We start from the raw sequence: 24,630 nt of genomic DNA on the forward strand, positions 1-24,630 counted from the left end.
AATTTCCTACTTTAGGAAGTCAGAAAAGCATATAACTAGATACGCTTATTTTATAAGCTTTAATAGCGTTTGTGCTAACGAGCAGTTAGAGTATTAGCAGTACTAGTAGTTGTTGCATCCTCATCACCTTCTTACTCCACAGAAACTACAAATTTATATATGCAAATTTGAAGATAATGGATGTAGCTCAAAAGCGAGCTCTAAAAAGGTAAGAAGTGAATATAGTGTTCACCCCATTGAAGTGGAGGGTGCGTCTGATCGGCTCTGTCTCGCTCCCAGACCTAGACCTCTTCCAAGCTCCCAGCAGGCCCAGAGGAGAAGGAATGTCGACAGTCGTACGGAGGTTACGGAGAATCCCCACCGATCAGGCGTCCCCTCGGCAGACTCTGTAGAACGTCCCAGACTGCCAAGTTCGCCATTGGAAAGGCGTCCTAAAATAGTGGAGGGTGCATTCCGATCGGCTCTGTCTCGCTCCCAGACCTAGACCTCTTCCAAGCTCCCAGGCCCAGAGGAGAAGGAATGTCGACAGTCGTACGGAGGTTACGGAGAATCCCCACCGGTTCAGGCGTCCCCTCGGCAGAATCTGTAGCGTCCCAGACTGCCAAGGATCGCCATTGGAAAGGCATCCTAAAAGAGTGCTTTTCGTCTTCCGATTCGTCTCCTCGAAGAAGTGGATGGAATTCCGACGAACTGTCGTGTCCGATCAAGAGGAGTTGGAAAGCTCCGACGTTGGACTCGAGCCCGGAACGTTTCCCGGACGATTCTCCCTACGAGAGGAAAAGAGTCAAGAGGACAATACTCGATCTCCTACGCCTTCCAGAGCGCATTCTCCTATTCATGGCAAAGAAAAGGAAGAAACTGCGACGGACTTCCTACTTAAAATGCAGGAACAAATTTCATCTTTAGTAGGAGTATTGAGAAAAGACCTTCCGAGGAGAAAGGACGATTTTCTTCCTGTTAAGAGATCTCGTCCTACGGGCGTTCTGGACTCACCAGACTTATACTCCTCTCACTCCTTCGTACTGGAGTAACAGAGAACCGAATAAAGGAAAGAAGGACGCAAAACTCATAGGATTGAGACGCAACATACGGACAATGACGAAGAGTGTCCGAGTCGGACAGAACCACCCAGGCGCTCGGCGCCAGAATTGGACTACTCGGACAGGAAAAAGTGTCCTACGCGGACGGCTCCAACCAGACACCATTCGCCAGACGCGGACAGCCCGGACAGGCGGATATTTCCTATGCGGACAACTGTGTCCAAGCGACTCGTGCCGATTGCAGACAACCTTGACAAGGCGGACCAGCCTGGATTGGAACAAAACGTCCGTGCGCAGGCAACTCCGTCCGGGCGACAGGCGCCAGAAGCGGACAAGACGGACAGGCAGAGGTGTCGTACTGGAATGACACCAGCCAAGCGCCAAGTTCCATAGGTGGACAGCTCGGACAGACGACACGGTCCGAGACGGACAGATACGTTCCAAGCGCATTGAACAAACCAGACTTTCGGCAACGGTTAAGCACCAAGCGCCAAGATCTTCCTCAAAAGAATCATACGGAGAAATCAACCAGGAAGCGTCTCTTTATGATTTGGACCAGGAGCGGATTTCTCTGGACAGAGACGAAAGGTGCCGCACAGGCGGCCGTCGTCCTGTTCACGATATGTCCGTTTCGGGTGGAAATCTGCCGCAAGCACAGCTGTCTCCTGAGAAGAATGCAATATGTCGCACAGGCGGCCGTCATTCTTGTCAGGAGGACTTAGATGATGATAGAGTTTTTTTCTCAGGATCGTTTGCAAATTAAACAAGATTTGTACGAGCTCTCATTCATTGATTAGAGGCTCTTCCAAATAATAGAGGCATAGAATACGGCCTTATATCCAAGAGAAAAAAAAATTTGAGGGATTCTCTTCGATCCTAGAGTTTTCATTGCGATCTCTTTCGACTAATACTAATTCGTGTTTTATTGACGAAAAGAACGAAGAGGGCAAGATTTCCTTTTCTCTCTCTGGATCGGAGAGGAAAGAATGTAGTAGCAAGACTTGCTGTATACGACTACTGAATGACAAGTCATATACCCATACCAGAGTTGCCTTTGTGGTTCGCTACGGAATTATCTATATCCTTACAGGTTTTTTCCTGTAAGGACTAAGCTTAAAAGGTTTGTTACGACAATACCTACTCAGCTTCGGTAATTTAACAAAGGTTGTTTGGCTTAAATTTGCATATTAAGAGCTTCCTTAGGCTCGAGAATAATTGTATTATATTCCTTCATTGATTGAAGTAACTGGCAACTCATGATGAATGCAGTCAGGCAGCGAGCGAGACTGCCGGCTGTCATTCTAAGGCCATCATCTAAGGCCAATACTGAATACAGTACCATCCGGTTCTCGGTCATGATTAGTCGATTACATCTCTCTCCAACGGGATCGAATGGTTAACCGTATATCCCCCCACAATCATGGACTTAGTCTCGAATGGAGGAGATAGTTAAGCTAACACAAATAAAATATTGTCTGCCTTTTGCTAAGAAGCTTTCAATAAGAAAGATTATAACCTTTCAATGCTGTTTACCGTAGGTACATTATTAAAGGATTCTAAGCAGTAGACATTATATTATATAATGCTCTCATGCTTATGAAAGCATGGCTTATTAGAAATCATGCTTAGTTTGAGAAGATGGATGTAGTAGAGAATTCACTTTAAGACTACGGTATGGTCAAGTCTTTCGAGAAACGCACACAACCTTTTTAGAATCGGATATTGCTCAAGAGAAGATGGATGAGTGGGATGGGAAACATTCTCTTCGTGGCAGAAATGGTTTCCCTGAATGGACTATACTTCGTATATAAGATTTTTTTCCTACTAAGAACGGAATTAACATGTGAAAGGAGGTCGGGTACCATAAAGGCACAGATGTTCTGACACATAACATAAAGAGAATTAGAAGAAAGCGCCAGCCTGGCGCAAAGCGCTAGAAGCGCCAACCTGGCGCAATGCGCCAGAAGCGCCAGCCTGGCGCAATGGGCCAAGAGCACCATCCAAGAGATTTTCTCGTTTTAGCGAGTTATTAACCTAAGATCCAGTAGCCTCTCGGACAGCAGGCTCGGTAACGGCAAGAATCGTTCCTGATTTCGTTACCCTTTTTATCACTTAGGGCCAATTCACGACTCTCTCATATCGCAAAGAGCATCGAGAATCTCTTTTTTTTGCTCGCTCCGTTCGCGTTAAAAAAAGAGAACCTATTTGGAAAACAGACAGGGAACTTAACGATCCTTAATAGGTTCGATGCAAGATATTTCATGTCCGTGAGAACCTTCTCGATCGACGATAATAACTGTTAACGTATGTCTTAACATTTATTGGAAAGAGTTATGTGAGAACCTGCGGAAAGTCTTCTTCATAGATCTCTTAGCAAGGTAGAAGACGAACAGGCTTCCTATAGAATGCTTCCTTTTCCTCGAACCAAGAGAGGTAGCAATATACGCCATCTTTATTTTATAGAAAGGGGAATATACTATAGTCTTTTTTTCCCCTAAATATAAATATAAATATAAATTCTTTACAGAATTTAAGATAAAAGGCGTCAAAGAAAGAGAGGATAATACTTTATGCCTCATTTTGGCTTCAGAGAGGTTGGATTCACAGAGGTCACGTTCTTCTCACAGCATGTTTTTGGAAGTCTTTTCCAAGAGAGTCTGGATATTCTATCAGCATCTATTATTAAATGGACCTTAACAACCTCTCCACTCTGAGTCTGTCTGCATGCAGACTGACAGAAGTGGACATAAATGAGAGGATTTTTCAAGGTAGATGACAATAGTCATGGCCTAGACATAGAATTGCTGCAGATCGTGCTAGAGGGAATGAGGAAACTGTCCTCTTCCCGATACTCTGTGAACCACATAGCGGTTTTTTTCTTCCCTTTCAGAGGGAAGAATCCCTTTGTATATATCTGCTATCAAAGAAAGAACGCAGTAAAAGGCTATACTCTGTCTCTACAAAGGGAATTGGAGATAGCAAGAGGATTAAGATCTTCGGGATCTTATACGATATATACCTTAATATGACAAGAGTAGGATATCATGTACTTCTAATGGGATTTTTTTTTGTGGCCACAGATTCCATGTTCCGACAAGATGGAACTGCTCCTCATCAAACTTCTTTGAGAAATTTTTATGAGGGAATTCTTTGTTTCTCTGGGTCCTAAACGACCAAGAAGACAAGTGAATTTTTTGAGCATTGGAATCTCGCATCAGATTCTATGGAGACTAGACAATGGGTTCTTGCCAGCATAGTATGTCTAGCAAAAGAACTGAAACCCCCTATTCCTGATTCAATGTTTTCAGATAGAGGTTTCGTTGTCCAGGCAGAGTACTTACGTTTTCATCTACAGTAGAATGGTTCAAACGTTTGCCTACAGAGTCTTTGGTATGCGATGACGGCTCGAAATGCTTCCCAGAAGGTGTTCAGAGGGATACAATAAAGAGCTAGAAATCAGGAGTACTCCAATTTCAGCTCGGAGTCTCCTTCGACTTCCAGGCTTCTTCCCTTCCTTCGGGCAAGGATAGGGAAGATTCTGCAACGAGACACCCCTTCAACATGTAAGAAGAGATCTCGTGAGCACGGAAGTATTCAAGAAGGACCCTCCTCGGAGGAAGACTCTTATCTCTCGTACGGTTAGATATCCTATCGTCTACTGGATGTAGCTGATTACAATCACCTCCCCTTACCGGAGAGACCAAAAGCTCAAAGTGAAAGAATTTCTTCCACCCTTCTCCAGTCTCCTGATAAACGATTGTGGATGTTAAGGACTTTCGGACAATGTAGCGCCAATCAGCGCCAAAATACCAGAACAGAGTAAAGACGCCAGAGGAAGACAGTCCAAATAAACACTGTCATTGTCTGATGAGGAGAAAGGGAGCGTGCCTCCAGCCTGGCGCAGATGCGCTAGAGGCAAATAAATCGGAAAAAAAGGTGTCCGATGTGGCATCGCCAGTTTCCTCGAGACACTTTAACAAGCTCGAAGCTCCAGCAAGTGGGGAGAAGTCAGCCAGGCGCCAGGCAAGCAACATGCGCCAGCCAAGCGCGAGGCGTCAGACAGGCGCGAGGCGCCAGCCAGGCACAAGCCAGGCTCTAGGCTTCATCCAGAAGAGATCAATTTCAAAGAAAGCCCTGGTCTTCTTTGGAACAGTGTGATCTCTAAAGCACTTCTTAAGTAACTTGATGATTCCTTCAAACAGCTGAGAATTAAAAGCGCTTGAAGTGCGAGCTTTTAACAATTCTTGTTCTTTCCATAACAATATGTCGTGAGAGACATATTAGCTGTAATTTACGGGAGATGCAACTCTGTGTTTGTCTTCTCTTTGCACAAAGGAGGTCAAGTTGACCTATGAGAGATCCTTCTCTCTTGGTTACGTGTCTACGGATACGTTGCTGGGATAGGGAGCCGACACTGATCCTTAACCTAGGTGAGTTAAAAAATTTTTATTTTAACATAAGTATACTATTTTCTTTGGGTTATTTGAAATGAGTTTGGGGATAGCTCTTTTCAAATTAAGCACAAACCCTCGTGTTAGGATCAGGTGATCGGGATCGGTGTTTGTGCTCCTTAATTATGCCAGTAGGCATAGGTGTTTTGTCATGTAAGTGGATAGGACCCCTTTGACAAAAAATAACATTAGATTCTGTCAAGTAAGTGGATAAGACCCCATTGACAGATCTACAAGAACTCTTAGCCATAGGTCACATCCTCGCTGAGGCTCTTGAGACGAAGCAGACTCCTAGCAATAGCTAGGAGGTCAACCCTTCGTCTAAACACATAGGAACCAAGGTTTTATTTATTTATTACCTACAACGTAGTTGTTTACCTGTCTAATCAGTAATTAGCTGTCTCTTACCCACCGCCAAAGGTGCCAATCAGCTAAGTATATATCTGACAGGGAAGTTGAATGTATGAAAATGATATTGTTATTGTACAATAAAGTTTCATACATACTTACCTGGCAGATATATACGATTGAATGGCCCACCCAGCCTCCCCTCAGGAGACAGGTGGAAGAGAAAAATCTGTCCTTAGAAGGTAATAGTTTCCTATTCCTGCCACCCAGCGGCAGGCCGGTAGATCACCTGACCTACCTACCTGTAGCGTGTGCCGCGAAATTCGAATTTCTATCGGGGACGACGGAGTCTATAGCTAAGTATATATCTGCCAGGTAAGTATGTATGAAACTGTATTGTACAATAACAATATCATTTTTGTGATGCCGGTCCTTCTGTTATATGCATATTAAATTTGTGGATTCCATTCTTCATCAGTCAATTCAACAATCGTCAACTTCACCAGAGTAGTTGAGATCATAGTTGTCATTCAACTGTTGTTAGTATAGTTGATATAATAAATTAATTTTACAAGTTGTTGTAAATTTGCTGGTGTTTGTTCATGGGATCCCTTCGACTTTGGGCACCTTGTCATGGTGAGGGGGCTCTTGAGCCCCTGGATTTGTTCCCAGGTTCAAATGAAAAAACAAATGTATCCATCTCTATCCCTGAGCGGGATAGTGCTGTTAGTGTACCTTGTGTGGCGCACTGTAGGCATTGCTTAAGGTTCTTAGCAGCCTCCCTTTGGCCCCTAGCTCAACCTCTCTCATTCCCTTTACTTTACCTCCGTTCATATTCTCTTTCTTCCACCTTACTTTCCACCCTCTTCTAACAATTATTTCATAGTGCAACTGGAAGGTTTTCCTCCTGTTACACTTTTGTAACCTTTTACTCTCAATTTTCCTTTCTGAGCTGAATGACCTCATAGGTCCCAGCACTTGGCCTTTGGCCTAAATATCATATTCTACTCTATATATTGTATTACTTATTTAAATTAAGTCTTGTGGAACTTGTCATTTTTGGTAAAATTTGTTTGACCTGATATAAAGGAAAAGATATCATAGCTGGTACTTGGGTTTTTATATCTGAAGCAAAAAAGGAACTTCTGGTAGGATCATCAACTACCTAGTAATGTTTGGATTATTCACATTGATACCCCAAGAGCAGAACTATTCTGCAGAGCTCGGCCTTGGATTCCTGGGGTGGTCTAGTTCTAGGGACAGTACTATCGGCATTCTGTCTGGTTTGCCCATAATAGGGTTAGGATGGGGGATGGTTGTATTCTTTTAATACTCTCAATTCCAATAAGCATGTTTAGCTACACTTGAGCCACCCTAATTGGGTTTGAGCCAGCCCCTCTGGGGGAGGTTAGGGAGTGTTCATTTGTGAGTCAGCTTGCACTGGTGCCATTGGTAGAGGAATAAAGTCCATTAAAGGCTATTAATATTTTAAGATTTTCAGGTTTGTTTATTTTTTCTTCCTCACTTCGTTCTTTATGAGTAGTAATAAAGAACTGTGACCCTTGGCCCTCTGGTGATACCCTTTTGGCGCAGATAACGACACCTGACTAGAAGATCAACGGCAATTTCTCTATAACAAATAATGGACAAGTCAGTTGAATGGCAGTAAAGATAAGGGGGCAAATTCTCATGTAAGTGAAGTTACAAATGACAGCACTGGTTATCGGTGATCTGGTTTTACGTTGCTTGTTTAGCAACGAAAATAGGCGATATATGGTGCCTATTTCTGCTTATTGGTGCTGATAATCAGGTATTGGCGCTGATACATAATTAACAGAGGCACTGATAACAAAAATCGGTGAATTTTGGTTATCATCTCATCATCAGAACAAAACCCCTGCCGATAACTGATGAAAAGTGCTTACAAACAACAGGCTGACAGACCTAACTACTGTTTTTTTGTAGTATGACTAGTTAGTGGGGCCCGGTACCCAGGCGGTGAGGCCGGGTCCCATGGCCCCAGACAATGTGACAGTACTCTAAAGTAACATTTATAGCATAGCAATAACCAGAATAGGAGTTGGGACAAATCCAGCTGCGAGCTGTGATGCTGGAAGGCCTTAGGGTCCAATATGGCTGCTGTCTCAAGTAAGCTCCATCTACTCTTTGCAGTGGCTCTCCCTTTCTTAGCAACCTAGAATGAAAGCATTTTGGAGGCATAAGAGAAGGATACAGGATGATACAGTGAGAGGATTATGTTACGAGGGCAGCCATTTGCCCTTTGTTTGCAACGGGGTGGCCATCTTATGAGTGAGGGTTAAGCCCTGCTTGTAAAAACAGCCAAAGTCAAAAGCATGATTTACTAATGTTTGACCAGTCAGTATGTGTAGATCAGAGTACATAATATATTTTTTTAATGTTGCAGGCAGTGTGTCAGCCTCATGTAGAGTTTTCTAGCAAACCTGATGATTTATGGACCCTCATTCTTACCAATCCAGACGGGAATCTGTATGATAACGATAAAGAGTGCCTACACTGGTTTGTGTGAGTATTTCAGATACCAGTTTTGCCTTAAGAGGTGTCAGTTGTTTACTGCCTATAAAGTCCCTTGTGTACAGCTGTGCTCAGATGTCATGCAATATGATTAATTTTGTATTGTCCAAACTCTCACATGCAGTGGAAAATGTAGTGTGATTGCCAAGTAGTGTTAAACCATATTTTTATTCAAATGTCCTATATGTTGCTAAATATGTTAATTCACAGCTAACAGTATTTTCTCTATATGGATTAGTTGATATAATGTCTTCTGTTCCCTGATATTCATAATTTATGTGAAGTGAATTGAATAGAATACTTGTATGTAATTTTTTTTGCACTGCTCAGCTCAAACCATAGTGTGACAAGGTTGGCAGTGCTGCCAAAGCCACCTCTCAGAACTTGTTACATGAAACAGTCATTGTAACTACCTGTATAGCATATAACAATATGCCTAATTGGCTCAATAGTCAACAAAACTTGAATTAGAAATGCATTACCAGTAACTGTCTTAGAAATTTGGAGTCGTAGATTATGTTCAAATTGGCCATATATTACACTAATGATGTATATGCTTAGTAAAAATTCTCAAGCTTCTGAGATGCAATCTAGCTTACTATACAGGATATATTTTTAAAGACTTCCTCTTCTTTGAATAATAAAGATGATGATTCTGTACATTATATCCAAAAGACAGGTATTGACTTAAGGTTGTTAGTATTAATGTCAAGGCCTATGCAACAGATTTTTTTTAAAACTAATAAATTTCATTTTATTGAAAGTCCTTCTGCTTGATTTTGGTATAATATAATTAATTTATGGGGAAACGTGAATTGCGAGAATATGTTTACCTTCCACAAGCTGTTATTATAGAGAAGTGAATGTTAAGATTAGTGTGTATTTAGCAAGCAAAGAAAACTAACACACCAAGGCCTGGGAACAAAATCTTGGCAATAACGAAAGTGTAACTGCAAAGGCGAATGTTTTATAGTAAACCTTTATTTTTTAAGTACTATACTGTAGTTAAGAAATATAACAAAAGTAGTTTTATGGTTTTTTGAAAATTCAAATACATACTTGTTTAACCAGTGTTGAATAAATATTTTCAAGATCATTTCCTTGTGTTTGCCCATAGTCGACCTATATTCTAGGTGGTTGATATTGCTGACACTCAAATGGTTGTGTCATGCAGGCTACAGCTACCCACTGGTATCACTTTTATGGTTGCAATACAGGTATGCAATATATGTAATAAAAATGAATGGAAAAAAATTTATTGTAATATTTGAACCTAGGTTTAATGAGGACTTCTTTGTTCGCCACATCGGCGGTGGGTGAACGAAAGTTATGGAAATATTTTGAATCTGGTTTTCCGAAATTTAGCTACATGTAATATTTTCTTACAGTTTGATATGTATGACAGATTTTACCCTTAGGAAATATATTATGGCCTTATTGTAAGAAATATTGTGTTTCATTAAAATAAGGGATAGACATGCAGCTTGTCAGTTGCATATTCTGAGCATAGCTGTGCAATGGACTGTGGATACTACCAAAGAGTCTTTGTCAAGCTTTTTAACTCCCAAGTTACATTGATTTTTGTCTTTCACTTTTCATCTAGTATTTGCTTTGGTATTACTCCCACATATCTATCCTGTCCAGTTTAAGAACTGACCCTTCAGGTTAGCCGTCAAGACCTCAAAGTTGGTTTGGTGTATGATTAACTTCTCTATATTAATAATAGTATTACCTCTTGAATGTTCAAGATTGTTACTAATATAAGACATGTACAAATAAAGTATACTGGAATGATTTTTTTCAGGGGAAATATTCCAGGAGGAGATGTCAGTAAAGGTGATGTTATTTGTGACTATCTGCAGCCCTTCCCACCCAGAGGTGTTGGATATCAGCGTATGGTGTTCCTCTTGTATAAGCAAGAGAGTACTATAGATTTCTCCAAATATCAAAAGCACAATCCTTGGTAAGTAGAAAAATCACTTGTAAACTAACAAACTAACTGTTTTTGCATTTGTCATCTGGTGCTTGATTTTGTTATTGGGTAAAGTTCTTTCAAGTATGGATCCTGATAACTTAATAACTTTTAGTATCATCATAGGCCTTTTCCTCTGGCGAGCACCATACTTGAACGCAAGATCAGAGCAGCATACTTGAACGTAAGTCATCATAGAAGATCACCTCATAGGACAACACGTTCCTTTCGTAGTGTGAGGAGATCTCTGTCCACAGTGCAATAACTTTGACAATATACAAGTTGACAATAGGATATTTAGAACATTTGCATAGAGAAAATCATCATAGGGCATGCCCTTGGTTTATCCTATTGTCTCTTCTGTTTACTTGGAGAAGACCCATGTTATTAGACCTCTTCACTACACAGTTCAACAGGTAGCTAGAGGGCTATGGTTCATGATCCCAGATCTGTTCGCTGAGGCGGACTCTCCTCTGAACAGGGGCTGATGTCTCAGGATGATGATGGTCTCTCCCGTATGGCCTCAGGTGGAATGGTTTTGGACCAGTTAACTCTGCTGGTGGAAGTTTCGAGAGAGCTACCTCCCTGGCACAAGCTACTATGTCAACAAGAAGTAGCTACTTTTTTTTAGTATTTGAGACAAGAAAAACATCTTCCTGTGTCAATCATAGAGGGTTATAGGGCAGCTGTAGCTATGGTGGTAAGGATGAATGGCTTGGATATTTCTGCTTCTTGGGCAATATTTATGTTATTGAGAGCTTTGAGCAATCCTATCTTAGAGAATTCAAATCTCCTAGCTGGAATTTACCACCTCTTGGTTTGTCCTGTAGCCTTATAAAGGCTCCCTATGAACCGTTATGACAGGCTACAGATAGAAACTTGACTCTTAAAAAGCTGTGTTCTTGCTGGCCCCAGCATCAACAAAAAAAAAGTGGGAGAACTTCTGTTGTTCTGAAATTCAGCCACCCTCGGTTCGAATTCGGCACAGCCTCCTTAGGCGGTGTAGGTTCTGGTTCTCCGCCCAACCGGTTTCTTGATTCGCGAAGCCGTCTTTTCTTATCTTTTCCCCATCCCTTTTTAGGTGGGGTTAACATGATAATTCCTCCTCTTCCAGGCAGAGTCAATAATTTAACATGTTAATACCTCCTCCTGGAGGTGGAGCTCCATTATCGATAGAAGCTGAGTAAGTCTGGTGTGAGGTCACAGGTCAAAGATTTTATGACTGTCTTAAGATTTTAATTGCGATGGTGTTATGGTCCAACTTCCTGTGACTAAGGTTTTGTTGATCAAATTCTGGTTCACACACTTAAAGCTCAATTCTCTCACTCTTCCTCTTTCTCTCTCTCTTTATTTTCACTGTACTTTGATTATTCTCTCTGTTTTTATGCTACCCTATCTAAATTATTTCTTATAGCTGTTATTACATCTCTACTTAAGATTCAGAGGTCTGGAAAAATTAAGCCCTCTTAATAATAATAATATTAGAACTGATTACTTCTTATCTTCCATAAATGCAATGAAATATGACATTGTATAGAAACCCAGAAGTCTGAATCTATGACATTCATATACATAGATCTTAGATTCTGAAATAATGGTAAGTTTTTTATTGAATTCTTTTATTCAGGAAACTGATCAAAGATGGCAAACCTCTTGTTTGTTAATAGTACTTACTCCCACCAAAGTCTATCCTAATGTTAAGACAGTGTTTGTTTTGTATATGAACAAAATCAATTTCTATTTTTCACAACTAACAAACCTGGAGTCATAACATACAAAGGCCCACTGCTAACCTCCCTCTGACAAATTTTAAGACCTTAGGTTTGTTTTTGGAAGATTTATGTAAGGAATAGGTACTATCAGCAATTTTTTTTATCTTTGAGGGTTATCATAGATAATATAGTAGTTTAAATTTATTTGATAAGCAATTAACTGTTTATGTTAAATATTGGTAAGGTACATGGTCAATTAAACACTGTACAAAATTCGAATAAGGCCTAAAGTTGAGAAAACCTCTACTCCTTTAAGAACTAGGTCGAGTCTCCAACCCCTCAGAATCCTTATCAGTAAGTGGTGATTGAGGCAGTGATGAATGTGATGGTGAGGCAACAGATATTAAATTGAATGATGAGGCACAGACAGTGAGATGGTTGTGATGGAGCAGCAAACAGTGAAGATTTTGGTGATGAGGCAGCAGCTGGTGAAGATGGTGGCACTGCAGCTGATGGTGGCAATTGGTGGTGAAGATGGTGATCTAGGCTGCTGGTTTAAAAACAAGTTTGGACTGCAATGATGGAGGTGTAATGAAATTGCTATTCTTCAGCTGTACTGCATTAAATTTTTCCATCTGCCTATCCTTTGATTGTGCTGCAAGCTTATCTGTGTAGGTGAATTTACTGTCAAAAGGTCATATGCGAGTAGATTAAGAACAAAACCTTTGAAATAATCAGTAACATCAAGGAGCAAGAAGCTAAATAAGGCAAGTAAGTTGCCAGTTGTTACTCTTCTCTTATCATCTCATGTATTTCGTCAATGCAACATTCTACAAGTTGGATGATGTCTTCTTGTGTAAGTAATTCTTAAGGTTTTCATTGCAAGCAGTATAAAGTTATGCCCAAAAAAAGTCGGTATTATGGTCTGTAAAGGAATTCATCTGGCTGTATTTTCTGATATTGGAAGACCTTTGAAACTACTAATTATTTCTTAATTGATTCTTTATTGAAACTGTGAATTATATTTGTCATATTTGGAGAAAAATTATATTTGTCGTATTTGGAGAAAGGAGTATGACAACAACAGAAGTATGGTTCTTCTAATGTTGTGGATGTCCTTAGAGATTATCCATCACCAGTACATCTTGAAAGACCAGGTTCTCCTACCGACAATAAGTTTCTCCTCTCTCAACAATAAATGTTTATTGTTTCTATGTTCAAGTCTTGAAGAGCTCTGGGACAAGATGCCTATGTAAAAATGAATGCTTGCTCTTACAGATCATGGTTGCATTCACACACATTATTGGACTCCTTGCAGCACTTTTCTCCTTGACAGTAAGGGTAGATGGTGGAAGGTTCCAGATAATTATAGTCTCATCCATACTTGTAAGAAATTTTTGCCACATCATATCCCCTCCTTTTTGAAACTTGTGTTAGAGGTGAATTGCATTTGAAAATTGTATTAGAGGTAAAAAAAAATTTTTATATTATAGAATAAGGTGATTTAATAAGACCACTGTACTATATTTACTTTCATAGGGTCATCAGTAGAAAAGATTCATGTTTACGTATAAGCTCTTTTCTGCTAAGTGCTAACTTGGGCATGTTAAGGAAAAAAAATGGAAAAGTAAATTCTGTCTTTATACAGAAAAGAAACACAAAGATTCATTTCTGGGGCATGCTGGGAAGATTGTATCACTGATTAGGAAGTGACAGCTTGAGCTGACCAGTGAAAGGCCCTGTGACAAGGGAAGCCATTGATAAGGATTTGGATCAGATAGGAATGTAGACAAATGCACAAGGTAGAGTTGAGAAGAACTCAGAAGACATCTCAACTCTTAAAGGGAAACCTGATGCCAAAGTATTGATAATGTCAACTATGAAGTAATATCTTCTTAAGTGGTGGACTTTCATCTTAGAATTATTTTGGTGTACTGTGTTGGCAGATTGCCAAAGAAGGCAAGACAGACTTGCTCAGAACAAATTTGTAGTTTTATGTTACAACTATTTTTTTACTTATATTCATACTATAAAAATGTGATTACCAGACAGTTGACATTTTATTTCCTTTACAGCTTAGAACTTCGAGAGCGAACATTCTCTACTTTAGATTTCTACCATGAGCTGCAAGATGAAATTACACCAGCAGGTGTTGCCTGGTTCCAGTCAGACTGGGACTCTACTTTGACGAATGTTTTCCACAAGAAACTTAGTAAGTTGATGTCATCCATTTGTGTCCTGGCTGGACTTAATTATTTTTGGAATATTATAGAATAGTATAGATATTGATTTTATTTTTCAAGTTGGGTTTTAAAAATTAGTTATTAAGTAACTCGAAGGAGGTAGTGATAATCACCAATATCTCCACCAAGTTACTTTGTAACATTTTTTAAAACAGTGAAAGGAATAAGGAAGACTAGCGAGTAGTAGCAAAAGCCAAGAATAAGCATATAATAGAAACAATGAGGCAAAGGAAAGATTGTAAGGTTAGCCACAGCAAGAAACAAAAGCACAATGTACATAACCTGTAAAGAATATCTGGGGAGTAGATAAAAAAGTGCTTTGAAAAGAGGGGGACATTATAAAAAGAGAAAAGGAATATTAAAAAAAAATTCTAAAATGATGAAAATAAGAAATTCTTAAAGGGAGATGGAAGTCCAAATTTTAGAGTGTTTAATTAGAAAGAGAAGAGAGGTAAAGGGAGATGTGGGATAAATCATACCTTACATCTCCATGCTGATAGGCAAGTGCTTCCATTCAAATGCAAAGAAAAGATTGAATGACTGCCACATACTATACATTTATTGTTCCTAGGATGTCTCCCACTGGAGTCAAAGCTAAAAAATGTCAGGTTCTGTAGGAATGATTACTGTGGTAGCAAAGGGTGTTGATTTTTTATGAGGTAGACTTATTAATAAGTGAGATCTGTTCTATGTATTTCCCTTTACTTCCTTTTGCTTATTCTTAATAAACACCATATTCTTTGGAAGTGTGAATTTCAAGTCAGTGGCTCTGTGGGCTTGTTCCATATGAATATGTTTCATTTACTGAAGTTTTAGTAATAATAATAACAATGATAATGATCTCTTTCCAATCTTATGTTTAAAGTATCTTCTTGTTTCTAAGCTAGATATTATTCTAGCTACCCAGTTTTCTAAGGATGTGTCATATGGGAGCCCTCTCAAGTCTCTTGAGTCTATTCGGATGTGGCAGGGGAGTAAGGATGCACCGATAAGTTTTAGGCGATACTGATATCGATACCTGGTTTCGCCTCTATAGCACTGTTATTTAGGAGAATATATATACTAAAATCATTCTTGTTCTCTGGTTATTGTATATTAAAGGTTCAAAAGTTGAAAGGTCACATAATTGGGTTATATAAAAAAATTTCAAAGGCATAATTTAATTTATATTGAAAAAATAACATCAGAAGACTTTTAGCAATTTAGGTACGTAGTGCTACTCAGATTCACTAGTGTATACTTTTATTCTGAGTTTTAATTGATATATTGGCTAGAAATGGTTAACAGACTCATTTATTTAGAATATGAAAGGTCCTGGTAATGGAGGGTTAATCCTTTGCCTCAATACAATACATAAATTGGTTCTATTAGGTAATCCCAAGAAAAATGAGATGCCGGTACATAAATAAAAATAAGATTTCTCAGTACAGATCACAAAACATTCATCTAAAAAAAAAAAGCACAAATCCCTTTGCAAGTTCCAATTCATATTGGACTTGGACCATCTGAACTAAGTTAAAATTATAATCTTATTAAAGATAATATTCAATATAATTATCCTAGAAATGAAAAGAGGTATAGAAATGAATATTATGCCAAACTTTATTTGGTAGGCTTTGTTAATACAGTGTTCCCCCCCGTATTTGGGGAAATGGTTACCAGACACCCCCGCGAATAGCTTGAACTTGCGAATAGTTAGAATTCTCCTCTAAAAATGCTTATACTATCTACCTATCATGAAAGTTCAAATCCAAATGTATACTTAGAGTCATCCTACATCAAATATACCTTTGAATTGGTATTATTTAAATCATTTCAAAGTCATCTGAAACATTTTACCATTAGAAATATATAAACAACCAATAACAGGGAGAGAGAGAGGAGAGAGAGAGAGAGAGAGAGAGAGAGAGAGAGAGAGAGAGAGAGAGAGAGAGAGAAGAAAGAAATAGAAACACCAAATGTATACCTTATTCAACATCCTACATCAAATTTACCTTAAATTATTATCATATTACTCTATTAATCTTAGAGATTGTACTAATGTAATTTTGTGATTGCAGTGTTAGTATTGTTATTATACTTATTATAGTATTATTATTGGAAAATATTAATAATAAACTTATCCCTCTTACGCCGACTGGACGTATTTTTACGTCGACATTTCTTGTTCTCTCCCGTGTGCCGACTGGACGTATTTTACGTCGACTTACAAAAGTTTTTTAAAATTCGCGAAAAATACTTATAGGCCTACCAGCCTAAAACTTTTGAATCACGTGCCTTGGGGGATGCTGGGAGTTCACGAATCAAGGTGTTGTTTTGTTTACAATCGTTACGCAGGCGCGCAAGCGCGAATTTCTTTCTTGCCGCACTAAAAAGTATCTGTGACACATCTCGGAAATTATTTAGTCACTTTGACATAATTTTTGTACCATTGTAAATTAGCCGTTACATGAAGTATTATATATGAAAATGTGCGCATTTTTATGTAGAATACAACAATAAAATACTCATGATTGTAGCTTTTATCAGTTTTGAGATATTTTCATATAAATAATGATAATTGCCAAAATTTCAACCTTTGGTCAACATTGACTCTACCGAAATGGTCAAAAAACGCAATTGTAAGCTAAAACTCTTATAATTTAGTAATATTCAATCATTTACCTTAATTTTGCAACTAATTGGAAGTCTCTAGCACAATATTTCGATTTATGGTGAATTTATGAAAAAACTTTTTCCTTACGTCCGCGCGGTAACTCTTCCGAAAAAATCATACATGCGATTGTGGTAATGTTTGCACCATTTTAAAATTAGCTGTTATATAAAGTTTTATATATGGAAATGTGCCATTTCAATGCAGGCAATACAACTAAAAACAACCCATGGTTGTAGCTTTTATCAGTTTTGAGATATTTTCCTATAAATACGATAATTGCCAAAATTTCAACCTTCGTTCAACTGTAAGCCTAAAACGCTTATATTCTAGTAATAGTCAAGCATTTACCTTCATTTTGCAACAAATTGGAAGTCTCTAGCACAATATTCGATTTATGGTGAATTTATGAAAAAAATAACATTTTCTTTACGTCCGCGCGGCGGTAACATCTTCCGAAAAAATCATACGTGCGATTGTGATAATGTTTGCACCATTTTAAATTATACCATTACATAAAGTAAAGTATATGAAAATGTGCGCAATTTCATGTAGAATACAACAAAATAATTGAAGGTTGTAGCTTTTCTCATTTGTTTTGAAATATTTGCATATAAATCACGATAAATAGAAAAAAAACCACGTTCGGTCAACTTTGACTCTACCGAAATGGTCGAAAAACGCAATTGTAAGCTAAAACTCTTACAGTCTAGTATGTTCAGTCATTTATCTTCATCTTGAAACAAATTCGAAGTCTCTAGCAAAATATTTAGATTTATGGGGAATTTAAAAAAAATCTTTCCTTCCCTCCGCGCGCGGATTCTACGCCACAAATCTCCGAAATGCGTACGTACCATTCTCGGAATATTTGCTCCATTTCATATTAGGCATTTCATAGAGTTTTATATATGAAAATGTGCACAATTTCATGTAGAATAAAACGAAAAATATTTGAAGGTTGTAGCTTTTCTTATTTCTGAAATAATTGCATATAAAAAATATATATATATAAAAAAAAAATCGACATTCGGTCAACTTTAACTCATCAGATATGGTCGAAAACTGCAATTGTAAGCTAATACTCTTACAGTATAGTAATATTCAATCATTTGTCTTCATTTTGAAAGAATTTGAAAGTCTCTAGGACATATTTAGATTTATGGTGAATTTTTTTGAAAAAAATATTTGTTTACGTCCGCGCGTTACGAATTCATGCATTATTTTGTGATAATATTTTCTCTGTGTTGCTTTTATCGTTTTACAATGAGTTATATACCAAAATGATTGCAATTCAGTGTACATTACAAAAAAAAAAAAGTAACTTGTTACCTTTAACCGTTATGCGCACAGCGCGATTTGAATACAATTATATATGAAATTTCGTTTTTGCGCTATCATATATTGCATTATTTATATATGATAATGATAATTTATTTTCATTTCTGGTGGTTGCATACTAAACTTCAGCCAATGACAAAAAAAGGAGCCAAAAATGAACTCTTAATCTTGAAAACTAAGCGCGCTGTGATTTTTTGAAAAAAATATAATTTTTTCCGCTTCCGCGCTCACTCTGAAACACCTCCGGCACATGGGAGACAATTTTTGTTTTATCGCTTCGGCGTAAGAGGGTTATTACATACTGTATCATAAAAATGATTTCATCTCGGTAAGAAGAGAGAGAGAGAGAGAAAATTATATGAACACGTAGCGGCAACAACACAACAGCTCCTCTCCCTCCTGTCACATTACTTGGTATATGTGACAGCTTTAGTACCTGGAGTTGAAAAGAGAAGACAGATTTCCTTCATTCTTACATATTTTTTTTAAACTTATAAACTAAAATCTTACTAATTTACTATAGTATATGCTTTAATAAATTTATATTAGTTGCTGTTTACATTAATATTAATATTTGAAAATAGTAAAATCACATATTTATCATATATTTATCATATGAAAAACATACATCTCTGTAAGAGAGAGAGAAAATTATTATTTTTATTATGTGATATTTAAATCTTATTAAACTTACTAATACAGTATTAATGAACATTAATATTTGAAAATTAGTAAATCATTTTTGTATCATAAAAATGTATTTAATCATGAAAATAACATCAAAATACACTAATTAGTGATTATTTTAGTCGGAAAACCCCGCGAATAGACGAATTTCCCGCAAATAATGGAAAGTTATGGTCAAGAGAAAAATCCGCGAATCCGAAGAACGCGAATACAGGGGCCCCCACTGTATATACATTTTAGGAAGTCTAGAAGGATTTTAAATTCCTATACTAATGATAAAAGTAGCGGCTGGTATCAGCCAGAAATTCTGATACGGATACCACAAAAGTAGCTGATACTGATACCAATACTTGGGCACATCCCTACAGGAGAGTCATTGTTACTCTTCCTCCTCCCGCAACTTTTTTGTTTTCTTTGGTGCTCCATTTCTTTTGGTCAGCTGACTTTGGTGACTTGGACGAATTACTTCAGATTATGTTTTCCTCCTGTCTCCCTTTCATCAAGTTGTGGATTCATTGTTGGTAGTTTGCTGCTGCCACCTGCTGTCGCCAGTTGTCACCCCTAGTGGAAGAGCAGCTTGAATCGAAGGAATCTCCTTTGGTGTGTCAGAGTTTGCTTGAGCATTGTGCTTTATCCTCGTTTAGTGGAGGAAAGGGGCCTTGTATAGAATAGGTCTTGGTTATATTTCAGTATTTGAAGAACAAGAACCCAAACTTTCTACTCCAATTAGGTGCATTTCATAGTTTTCTCATACTCTGCTGCACAAAGCTGAGGATGAGGCTCCAGCTTAGTGTGGTTGTGGTGTTAGCTTAAAATGTTTGTGACAACAGTGGAATTTTATCAAGGAAGAGTGTTAGTTGTTGACTTATGTGGTCAAACCCAGTTATTAGAATTTAGACACAGTTTGAACAATTTTATTTGCAGATCCTTTTGATCAAAGGGATGTGTTCCATTGAAGTATTTACTCTTTTAGTGAGCACAATAGGCAGTTTATAGAGTAAGTTTATTTAATTTCAAGCACTTTACTTGAGGCTGTTTTAAAGGAATGCTAATTTTAGCTTTTTGCCATAGCACTGAGAATAATGTTAAGGCCAAGTTTTTCTGAGAACTACAAATTTCAATTTGATCTCTTTGGTGGGGAAGAAGAGGGAATACTCCTCTGTCCTATTAGGGCAATTGAAATTTACTTAAAGGTTAACCCTGGAAGAGGCAAAATAACCTTTTGTTTTGTGGTTATAGAAAACCTAGAATGTCTTTGTCAAAGGTTTTAGAAACTTAGAACATCTTTGTCAAAGGTTTTAGAAATCTAGGACATCATTGTCAAAGGTTAAACCTGGAAGAGGCAAAGTTAACATTTTGTTTGTGGTTTTAGAAACCTAGGGTGATTTTGTCAAAGAACACAAGGTTTTCTGTGAAGCATTTGATTAGGGTAGCTTATGAGAACAAGCTCCATACCTTCTACATTTATTGAAGGTAAACATTCATAATGTGAGGGTAGTTGCAGTTTCATTTAGTTTTGTGACAACTGTTGCTTGAGGGTATGATTAATGCAGCTAAGTAGAAAGGCAGTTTAGTTTTTGTTGCTCACGGCCTTAAGTATGTAGAATTATGCCCGAAAATGGTAAAACCTGTAGTTCAAGTCTTCCTGAACCAAAGAAAGTGCAATTTTTTTAGACTTTTAAATTTTGGGTTTAAGTATTTTTGGAAGCATGAAGGTACATATATTGTATAAGAATGTACCTGGATATCATAAAGGTAGCCAATTTTTTGTTGACTGTCATTTTACAAGGCTTTCAGACCCAGGCACAGGGGTTTCCTTACGCCACTTTTGATTCATTCTAGCTGTGAAGTGCACATTCCAGATTAGGTAAGAATGCTATGAGTTTCATGCAAGAAGCCTTTAGCTCGATTGGCTGAGTGGATTTTGTCTAGCTTCGCTACCCATCATCCTCTTTTCAGTAGGGGATTATTATTATTAATAGGGCTTGGTTTTTCCAGACCTCTAAGTCGGTAGGGGAATCGGCTATCTTTAACAGTTGGTAAGATTCATCCAAAATAATATAACTTTTCATAATAAAATTTATTATTTGAATGCTTACCTACTGTTAAAGTAGAGCCCAACTATCCTCCCCACAACTTAGTGGGCTGTCAAGGAGAATTCTGATAAGACCTAAAACATTCAAAACACACCTGGTGGAGAGCAGGTGTCTACTAGAAAGTTCTCCAGGCAGCCATTCAATCTTTCCTTCAGTTTGAATGCCGACTCGCCTATCAGTATGAAGATATAAGCTATCTTTAACAGTAGTTAAGTATCCCAATAACAAATTTTATATGAAAATTTATATACTGCATGAACTAACAAAGATTTTTAAAGGGAAGAGATGTACAAAGTTGTGAGAACTACAGAGGAATTAATGGGCCATACCTTGAAAATATTTGAAAGAATTATAGGTGGAAGACTGAGACAGGAGGTTAAGATGGAACACAGTAGTTGGGCTTTATGAAAGGGATTGGTACAATTAACAGAGTATTCTCTTTACACCAGGTAATGGAGAGTTACAGAGAGAAGCAGAGGGCTCTGCATTAGGTCTTTATTGACCTATAAAAGGCATATGATAGATCATCTTGACAGGAAAGGCAAAGTTTGAGGGTGTAATTTCACTGAGCTTAGAAATCAAGTTCAGGTAGTCTGTGAGAGACTTAATTATGAGGTTTGCAGATCTTATTCCCCAGTGGTAATGACCATAAATGGTGGTCTACCCAATACTGTGGAGTTGATTGTAGCATGCCTTCCTTTGTAGGAGCGGATGGAACTGTTGTTTATTGCCTTAAACAGGAGGCAGTCATGCTCTCCAGAGCCAAAAGCCCTCAGATTCAGAGAAGTCAACTTTGCTTCTGGTACTGGACAGTTCATCAGCATAGACCCTCCAGGATTTTTTTTTTTTTTTTTTTTTTTTTTTTTTTTTTTTTTTTTTTTTGTTTTTTTTTTTTTTTTTTTTTTTTTTTTTTTTTTTTAAGATTGATTTCTTTGCCCTAAGATTGCTACAGTTTTCAAAAAGTCAGCTGGACTTTGAAGTTTTCCTTCTGTTATGATTAAGTGAGGTGCTAAATCTTGCAAGTTTTCCTTCTGTTTTGATTAAGTAAGGTGCTAAATCTTGCAAGTTTTCCTTCTGTTTTGATTAAGTAAGGTGCTAAATCTGCAGTTTTCCTTCTTTTTTGATTAAGTAAGGTGCTAAATCTCTTTTTGTGCACCAATTTCTGTTATCCTTGTTTTATCTAAGGTTTTTGAGAAGCTGCTCTCTAAGCATCTTTGAAAGTTTGGTTAAGGCAATAACCTGCCACCAACATTGCATTAGAGGTTGGGGTTTTGTAAAGACCTTGGTACTTGTGATGCACTTTTGTCAATATGTACCATCTTGTGCAGAGTGCCCTTGATGCTGGTCTCTTGATGAGTGGTGCATAGGCACACATGGTGCATTTACATTTTAAAGCAGCCGTTGGCTTTTTGAATCATGAAAACTATGATTTATTATTGGAATGTGGATGTTTTTTACTATTTAAAATTGATGTTTAATATGCAGAACCGAACCCAAAGGGCCTGCATTGAGGGCCATTACAATAGCATTATGGATGTCATTTCAGGTGCTCCTAAGGTAGTGTCCTTGGGCCCTAGCTATTTATTATCTACATTAGTGATGTGTATCAAGGTTTGGAGACAAATTGATGCATATGCCAGCTGTTGTTCCTTCTCTGTGCCTTTGAATAGAGATCTGGCATGTATTCATGGGTGGAGTAGGATTTGGGGCATAAAGCTTATCCCTTCTAAAACTCAAAGTAGTATAATAAAATTGGTCAATCTTGAACACTTTAGTGTCTTTAAATTTCAGTGACTGTTAAGGTTTTAGGTGTAACTTTTGATTAGAAATTGACTTTTGGAAAGCATGGAATACATAATATTGCTTCCTCTGTTTCTTGAAAAATTGGTATTTTTCAGAAATGTTTTTGGATTTTCATGATGAACCTATGATAATTTAACACTATTCTTCCTTCTTTGAAGTACTGATCTACAGTGTGATCATTGGGTGCTTACTCTCATGTAAAACTCTTGCAGAGTTATGTTATAATACTAGTCAAGTTTGTGTTGCTAACTCTTAACATTGACTTGTGACATAGACGTAAAATTAGTTCATTGTTTCTTGAAAAAAAATTTGCTACAATGACAAACATTTTCTACTTTCTTCATTACCTAACCTACCTGTTTTTGCTCGCAACACTAGGCAGGCTGCTGCTGCAGTGTCATTTTCAAGTAGTATCAGGTTTAACAGTACTACTCAGTTTGCTAGGAGTTTTATTTTGGGTACATTGCATTGTTGAATAGTTTGCTAAGTGGAGTTTTGGAATCTTGTTAACTCCAGATGTTTAAGCTAGAGGCAAGTTCTTTCCTGCTTTCTGCTAATGGCTCCTGAGTGCAGGTGTCTTAGTCTTTTTTTTTAATTTCTCAAAATTATTCATCACCTTTTCCAAGGAATGAGCTGTCTATGCAGGCTGATTTTCCTTTGGAGTCCTCTTGGGTTTATATTCTGTTGACTATCCATAAAGGTTTTCAGCTGGAGATTTAAGGAAAGAAAGAAAAACTAGTTAAGAGAGTAAACAAAGATTGAAGATTTAAAGAAAGTAAAATAGTTAAGAAGAGAGAAAAGGGAATCGATGGAAAGTAAAAGACAATGAAAAATGTTAAAGCTTTGAATAAGAGAGATGCTTGAAAAAGCTTGTTGTAGCACCTGCATTATTCGTATTAACCAAACCATGCAGCACTTTCTGTTATTTGTATATTTAAGTTTAATGCTTTATTGTTTATTTGTATAATTGAGTTTAGTGCTTTATTTTAATTATTACAGTCAATCTAGGTAAGAAATAAGATGAGTCTTTGTAAATCAATAACTTAAAATTGTTTTAATTGTAAACAATTATTTGTAATACCTTTTGTAATTCAGACTTTTTTTCCTTTTACAGATATGCGTGAACCTATTTATGAGTATGATTTTCCCCCTCCATATATAACAGCAGAGAAGTATTTTCCAGTTAAAAAGCCTTTCAATGAGTAAGTTCATTGTGTTTTTTATGTTGGTTAAAAAAAGTAATTTTTATAGTGATTAATTTTTAAAAATATTAATACTTTAGTGGAACCAGTGGACTATTGAAATGGCTTGTCTAACATTGTTTTCCCTCCCAATTTGCCAGATACATGGATAGATATAAACACCCAAAGGAACTCAATAAAGAGATTCTTCTTCAACGTCTTGCAAAGATAAATCCTCTAGAGGGAGACCCACCTGTGCTTCAGTTTCCTTCTGCTTTACCAATAGACAACACTCTTCCATCATGGTATAAGAGGGAAATAAAAAGGGAGCGTCTTGGTGTTGGAAAATACAGAGATCTCTTCAGGGGCCGTAATAGACCACCACAAATTTTGGATGAAAACATAGAGAAGTTTGAAATTGAGTATGAAACCGACAAGCCTAAGAGACATAAGTATTAATATGAGAGAAACCGTTCACCTCTCTTTTTTTGTATATAATCTGTAAGTGTTCATTAGTAAATCAGTTGGACCAATGATGCTCTAGTTATTTTCA

General features: G+C 37.5%; 1 protein-coding gene across 2 annotated transcripts in view; it reads left to right on the top strand.

Moving 5' to 3' along the window:
- LOC135226977 (large ribosomal subunit protein mL38-like) overlaps positions 1-24,614 on the top strand; it is a 70,460-nt gene extending 45,846 nt beyond the window's left edge. For both annotated transcript variants that reach the window (XM_064266681.1, XM_064266680.1), the window contains exons 4-8: positions 8,265-8,383; positions 10,197-10,355; positions 14,152-14,288; positions 24,011-24,098; positions 24,239-24,614. In XM_064266681.1, coding sequence (XP_064122751.1) covers positions 8,265-8,383; positions 10,197-10,355; positions 14,152-14,288; positions 24,011-24,098; positions 24,239-24,536 — 801 coding nt within the window. In that variant the 3' untranslated portion in view covers positions 24,537-24,614. The remainder of the gene's footprint in view (positions 1-8,264; positions 8,384-10,196; positions 10,356-14,151; positions 14,289-24,010; positions 24,099-24,238) is intronic.
- Positions 24,615-24,630: the final 16 nt, after the last annotated feature.

This window comes from Macrobrachium nipponense, chromosome 15 (genome assembly GCF_015104395.2).
Source record: "Macrobrachium nipponense isolate FS-2020 chromosome 15, ASM1510439v2, whole genome shotgun sequence".
Classification (NCBI taxonomy): domain Eukaryota; kingdom Metazoa; phylum Arthropoda; class Malacostraca; order Decapoda; family Palaemonidae; genus Macrobrachium; species Macrobrachium nipponense.